Below are 7,144 nucleotides of genomic sequence, written 5' to 3'. Positions count from 1 at the left end.
GTGGGGGGGGGGTGGTGTAGGTTATTTTTATATTGTAAAAGAAAGCTTAGTGTAGTTAAGATTATGTATTAGCTTTCAAATTCCCCCTCCCCTGCAAGTACTTTAAGAAACTAGCCTCCACTTGGCTCTACTCCTGCAAGTACTTTCAGAAACTAGCCTCCACTCTCACAAAAAATATGATTGTCAATATTACTGCTGCAACCACTTTATAATAATAATAATAATAAAAAAAAAAAGGTAATTTCCAACCTAAGCAGTAATTTGAGGTAAAGAAGTGACACTACTTCCTTTTTTTAATTTTGTTTTGATTAATTATGATTTCCATCATCTTTCTCCTCCTTTTAAGTCAATAAGTTTACTTCCTTCAACACTACAAATGTGAATAAGCTTCCTGTTAATCCTTATCCTTTTCAATTGAGTTTTCTATAGGTCATTCAATATGTTCAGGGCTCTAATGAACTCAATGCATCTTTTAGGCATTCCTACCAAGCAAGAAAACAGATAAATTGAAGTATCAAACAGGATGTTCCTTGTAGAATTAGATCCCGGTGAATGAGGTGGAGAAGGGCTTCTCAAGTTCTATAAACAGCAACGATACTAAAAATTTTTTTACAGAACTGAATGATTACAGGATGCCTCTGCAAAGACTCTTCAAAAAAGACTATACTATGATTAAACCCTTAAAAACAAAATCTATAACCCAATAGCAGCTCTCATAACCCAATATCAGATGCAAATATGAAGACTATATAAGATTAAACCCTTAAATACAAAATCCATAACCAAATGTCAGATGCAAAAATGTAAAATATACCCAGATTAAGCCCTAAAAAAAATGAAATCCAGCAACCACAGAACGATGCTTCCCCATTTTAGATTCAAAATTTTGTAATATACCTGAGAAAGATGGTTGCAGGTCGTAGATGATACTTGGAATTACTGAGATGAGCCCTCGACTCCAAGAGGTTGGTAGTAATCATGTTGAGCTGATTTTCAACTAATTCAAACTCCAAGAGATGAAGCCCTAAATACCGGATTTTCTTCAAAACAAAAGCGAGTAATCTTATAATTTTCCCACAAAAAATTCTCTAGCCTACGATCTAAGAAGTGGATCCCCAATCTTAGTTTTCACTTCAAATTTCTGGTACATTTCACCCAAATAAAAAAAGTCTCATCCAATGCTAGATCAAAGAATTGTTGATTTCAGCGTTATCGACCATTCAATTGTTGCATCAAATTTTACAAACTGGCTACTGTCATCAATGCAGTTTCTAAAAATGACAGTTTTCTGTCCGGGAGCGACCCTACGCCATAAATACAGGATGCAAAATAACCACCGTGCCCCTCCTGGGGTTACACCACCCTGTATCTAGGCATAGGGGCTGCTCCCAGACAGAAAACACTAGCCCCTAAAAATATCACTAGTATGTTAAGCATTCAGTTAATTTCGCCATTCTCTAGATATCCATTAATCAGATTAGACATGTCACTGTTCCACACACCACAACTAGGTGTGCAGTCCAAAGACTCCATAGTGAACTCTGCAGTCCAGAAAAGCTTTACACTATGTTTGATGAGTAAGAAATAAACTAATTACTGCCAACAAAAATTCATTAGAAGGGAGCTTAGGAAATGAAGCAGCTTGAACCCAAGAAAGTGTCAAATTTTCGACCACAGAAGACATGCAATAACATATCCTTTATGATGAAATGATCTGTTTCGTTTCCATTTGATGGTTCAAAACTCTGAAAAACCTGCTACTGCATTTAAGTACTCGCAAAAAACAAAGCCTCATCATCTATTAACAATCATACATATCAAAAAGAAATAATCAGAGATGGATAATTAATCACCAACAGCTTATTCCTAAGGTCCAGAATCTGTATTTTTTGCAGGAGAAATACAAGCTTCTCCCAACTTTGATTTTGAATGATGAACTCTATTTCCAACTGCTATACAGTTTCTCCATCATCATCCAGCTTCTCAGGAGAAATGATTGAGCTTCCTAAGAAGGGAAATTTGGCCTTCCAGGAAACTGGTTTTGATCTCATCCCAGGACATCCACCTTGCCCTGAACAGTCATTTCTAAATACCTTCCAAAGCAGGAGTTCAACTAATTGTATCAATGAAGCTGAAAAGGTGCCAGAGAGGTGCAGGAACCAAAAAAAACTCTGTAACTTCATTATCGCTTCCGTTCCTTCCGACACTTATATACGGGGTTGGAAATTGGGCAAACAATCTCATCTTCACGAAGCTTGCGTTTACGACTCTTTTTCTGTAACATTAAATTGATGATGTTTATATACAAGCAAATGATGCTTAAAAAACAACAGGGAGAAAGAGAAACAAATCAAAGATGTTCAAACCTGTAATTCCTTTTTCAATTCCATGTCCATATACAGTTTCTCTAGATCATTTAGTCTCTTCTTCCTAGCCTCCAGTTCTCTGCAGGAACCAGCTGTTTTCCTGGACGTGGAAAACTAGAAGTTATCAGATTAAAAGAAACCCAAGAACAAGAAAATTAGTCTCTGGAAAAGAAAGTGGAGGTGTACCTAAAATCTAATGAGTTCTATAAACATAGAAATACTTTAAGCCATATCTAAAAACAATACAGTTAGGTGACTGCCTAATGACTGACCTAAATCAGTGACTATCAATTCAGACTGTTCAATATTATAAGAATTCCTCTTTCAAGAGCAATAGACCAAAGTTCCTACTGTTATAAATCCTAACCATCAAGGGTCCATCAGGTTGGACGCTAGACATCAAGTGATGGTAAAAAATTTATGAAGGAAGAATAACAACATAACAGAAAATAACTACATTTTAGATACTAGTTGAAAAGTTTTCTGCCTTGTCATACTTTTCTATAAAAAAATAAGTAACTTGGTTGAACATGAAGAAACAATTAGTTGCCACATTCAGTAAGTTACTGAGTGAATGAGACAATAATTTTTCATAATGATTAGAATCTAAATGTTGTACTGCAGTATGGTCATTGACACTGACTGTCTTTACTATGCCAGAACTGGATTTCCAGTATTAGGAGCAGCTTCTATAAAACCCCAGTACAACTTAATTCTAGACATAATTAGTCAACACACAGACAACCCAAATGCAATATTATTTTGACATCAAATTTAGAGTGCTTCTTGTTTCATATGCTAACATGTCTTCATTTTTTTTTTTTTTTATAGATCCGTGTCTACAAAGGCTTTAGTTTAATTAATTCTCTGAAGTGGATTTACAGATGTTCTGTATTTTTAATTTTCACGATTGAAATTATCCACCAGCCTGAGAGTAGATTATTTTTATTGCACTTCGGAGTGCCCAACAAATATGAAATTGATGTTCAAGACAATGAAGGCACAGGGAAAGAACAAAAAAAGAGTTCTTACCAAAAGATCCAGTAAGCTAGCACCTTTTGACAATTATTTTCAGGCTGGGCTCCTTTTAGTAATCAAATCTTGGCTCGAGCACCAAGTGTAGTCAAACTTCTGACCTGGACCTTTTACTAATAAATGTTACCAAAAAGGTGGTTTTTGGCAATTGTCAAAATTCTGCAACAGCTATTTAATTACTAATAGATAAGATCATGTTTTCCAATAACAGTATAAACCACGTGGGACTAATTATTCCAGGACAATGATCATGTCCAAGAACAGTATAAACCATATGTATGTTATGATCGTTTTAAACTCTAAATAGCTTGCTTCTTCAGTTCTATTGTCTTCTAATTCTACGTTGATTTTGATGACTTGATGTGGCTTAATGTTGATTTTGATAACTTGATGTGACTTAGTGTTGATTTTTGATAACTTGATATGGCTTAATGTTCATTTTTTATGACTTGATGTGACTTAATGTTGAGTTTTTATGATATAAGGGATATATTGTAGCATACTAAATAATGTTAAAAACGAGGAGAAATAAAAAATAACACTTGGGCCCCTTGGTCGCCTAAGCACTTAGGCACCCCTCCACTGCCTTGACAACTATGCAATATGGCACCAAACAACTTGAAAATTTCAAAATAACTCTTCAACTCCTAGACCTCTAAGAACCAGCAAACAAAACCTCAAAAAAACTTTCTGAAATTAAGTAAAATTGCCCAAAATTGAATCAGGTGACAACTTTCAACCCAGATCTGAACTTCAAGTTTGATCTCAGAGGAATACCATTCCTAACCATTGAAAAATTGGATTACAAAATCCATATCCATAGACTTAATAATGCAGCAGCTGAAGCCTTCATAATTTCACATGGCCAGATTGATGTGATCTAATATGGAGGCCCAAGCCCTAAGCATAGGAGGCCAACTATCTTGAGTTCTTTAGTTCTATGTACTGCATTATCATCTCTTTGCCTTCCTTTGACAATATGCCTTATTCTATTTGTGGAGACCGTCTTTAATGCATTAGGTGTCCTTTCTTTTCTATCTTTTTGTATATACTTACTTACTACATATATATATATATATATATGTATATAGTGCATTCGGTAGGCAGCCGGCACTTTAATATATTCAGGCAACCTCCATTCTCATGGATCCTTTCTCATTTCTTCGTTTCTCTTATTTTGTTTGGACCTCAGTTTTCCCTACTTTGTTTTGCATGGGTCCATGTAGCCAACCCCATTAAGTTGGGATAAGGCTGAGTTTTTTGTTGTTATTGTTGCTACCTGGGAAGTTTGGAAAGAAAGGAACAGCAAGATGTTTGAGAATGGATCAATACAAGGCATCAGAGTTCTGCCAGGCACCCAAAATTATTTAATCAACTAAGCATGCACAAGCAATTATTTATTAGAAAAGCTGCTACATTTTTTATGTATTTTTTGTGAGCGTGTACAAAGTGATGATCTTAAAGATATACCAATTATACATATCTTTTACTTTATTAATGAAACCTTACATTTTCACAGTCAAAACACCAAAATGTGCACAGGCACACAAGGGATAAACAAAGGAGCAGGAGGTATACAGCATTCTAACATGCAAATGACAAGTTGTTCTAACCTGTTAATATGATCTGGGAGATCCTCAGAAGCAGGTAACTTTCCCCTTGGTGGAGCTTGTAATCGTATTTCTTTAGCTTCCTCCCTATAAAAGGAAAGGAAAAGAATTTGAAGAATGTCATAATAAGTTGTAATTCAATGGGAGATGATTAGCAAATTCACAACCAGTTACAAAATAAATTTAAACGATCTCCATCAAACATTTAACCTCCTCTGTAGTTGTTATGCAGAATGGATGTGTTGGAAACTTGGAATGCATATCAAAATTCAATATATATTATCCTACTCACAAGAAGAATTTGGTAAGGGTGCTTCCAAAACAGTTAACAGGAAGCCTTTTCTCATTATTTTCCACCCACATCCACAAGAAAAGTATCATTTGCAGATTTATGGCAGAGATCAATACTAAAAAAAATAAAAAAGTGTACACCTACACTCTAGGATCACTTCTCACCTTCCCAATTTTCCTAGTGCATTATAACCAATTGTATATTTTATTTTCTTCAAATAACAACTTGATATACTTACTTAATTCTCAAGTCAATGTTTAACGTCTCAAGTTGGGCCATGGTCCATTTACACTACCATCACATCTCAAGCAATGGATTTTTTGTTGGGTGCACATGGAAGATTGTGCCAGTTATAATAGATGGGTACCGCCGTACCGGATAGGGTAGACATGGAAGATGAGAGTACAAGAATGATTAGCAAAGTATGATTGCAACTTCTAGGGCAAGATGTGGAGGCAAAGTGAAGCAAAAACAAGGTTCCAAAAGCACCACCAAAGAACATGAAGCCGTCACAGCTAGCATGACAGCCTGCGGTAACTGTTCATGCTCAGCTTCTGCTTCTGAGAAAAGATTCCCAATCACAACAGGAATCTTATCTTGATAGCAGTCCAAGTTGTGGGGCTTTACTAAATAGTTTGTTTTCTAACTTCTTTTATTGTAAAACCTATCTTGGATTGGGACTATTTTATTCTAGTCTGAGTTGGTTCCTTTTTCTTATTGGTTGTTAATGCATTAGATTAGATTTCAGCTTTTCTATTGGTTGGATGATGTAAGGTTTTACCTTAAGATAGACTTATATCTCTTAAGCCAATAGCAGGCTTCTACAGTACCTATAACCACGAATCGGTTTGAAGAAATAAAGCTTTTCGGTTAATTAATTTTGTGCTGTGGATTCAGTGGTGTTTACCTGGTAGATTCTACGTGTACTTGGTGGATTCCAAGCGAAGACTAGGGTCGTTCCTCAGTGAAAGTGTGAATTCTCTTGGTAGGCTTTGATGGATTCCTAGCCTGAAGTTTTGGTGGATTCCTAAACTTTTTATGTTTCTTTCTCTAATCTCTCTGTCAGAAACTGAGGTCAGATCTGTCCATATTCTGTTACGGTGATATCTATGCATATTATTCTGATTCTGTTACTGATATCTCTGTATTTGCTGCTCTGTTTGCTTCTGATTAAATATGTTAATTCCTCTTGTTGATCTCTGAACTTCTGAACTCTGATGTGAATGCTTCCATATCCTGCGGCCATAGTAATTCTACCAAATTTTCTAAATTATGTGTAGTCTTAGTTCAGGTTCTGCTGCTACTTTTTTTTTTTTTTTTTTTTGTTGGTTTAATACTGCCGCTACATGTTAAGACCAATTTCGATCTGCTATCCTGCATTCAAATAGCTCTAAATATTTCTAATTTGATTCTCAGCTCTGTTAATCGATTTACAGCAGTTCTGTTCTTGTTTCAAGCTTTCCTACTTGCAGAAGTATTGTTCTTGATTTCACAATCCAGCTATCAGATCCTGACACAATTCTGCGGACCTGGTCTGTATATAGGACAAAATCTTTGACTGAAATTGAAGCCTACTATGAACTGTTCAACCCTAACTGCTGAGATTTCTCCATCTCTGGTTTATATTCCCTGTTTTGTGCTCCTGTTTTGAACTAAATTCCAGATGGATTTCCCTGCTTCGAATTTAGTCTTCATAATAATGGCTTCAAGGAGGGATGGGAAAGAAATTGCTGTGAGTGATGGATTACGTTGGCATTGTCATTTAAGATTAAGATTTTCAAGATGAACAATTCTTAGTTTTCTCAACAAAAAAAAGAGATGTGCAATAACCTTTTTTTTTT

The 7,144-nt window shown here is 35.6% G+C and overlaps 1 protein-coding gene and 1 pseudogene across 1 annotated transcript in view; one reads left to right on the top strand and one right to left on the bottom strand.

Moving 5' to 3' along the window:
- Positions 1-455, top strand: part of LOC122063733 (11-beta-hydroxysteroid dehydrogenase A-like) — a 3,211-nt gene extending 2,756 nt beyond the window's left edge. The window contains exon 7 of the mRNA XM_042627434.1: positions 430-455. Coding sequence (XP_042483368.1) covers positions 430-455 — 26 coding nt within the window. The remainder of the gene's footprint in view (positions 1-429) is intronic.
- A 1,228-nt stretch (positions 456-1,683) lies between these two features.
- The window catches only part of LOC122063730, an 11,271-nt pseudogene continuing 5,810 nt past the window's right edge, over positions 1,684-7,144 (bottom strand).

This window comes from Macadamia integrifolia, unplaced genomic scaffold (assembly GCF_013358625.1).
Source record: "Macadamia integrifolia cultivar HAES 741 unplaced genomic scaffold, SCU_Mint_v3 scaffold1432, whole genome shotgun sequence".
In the NCBI taxonomy this organism is placed as follows: Eukaryota; Viridiplantae; Streptophyta; class Magnoliopsida; order Proteales; family Proteaceae; genus Macadamia; species Macadamia integrifolia.
This window is presented reverse-complemented; position numbering and strand designations above follow the sequence as displayed.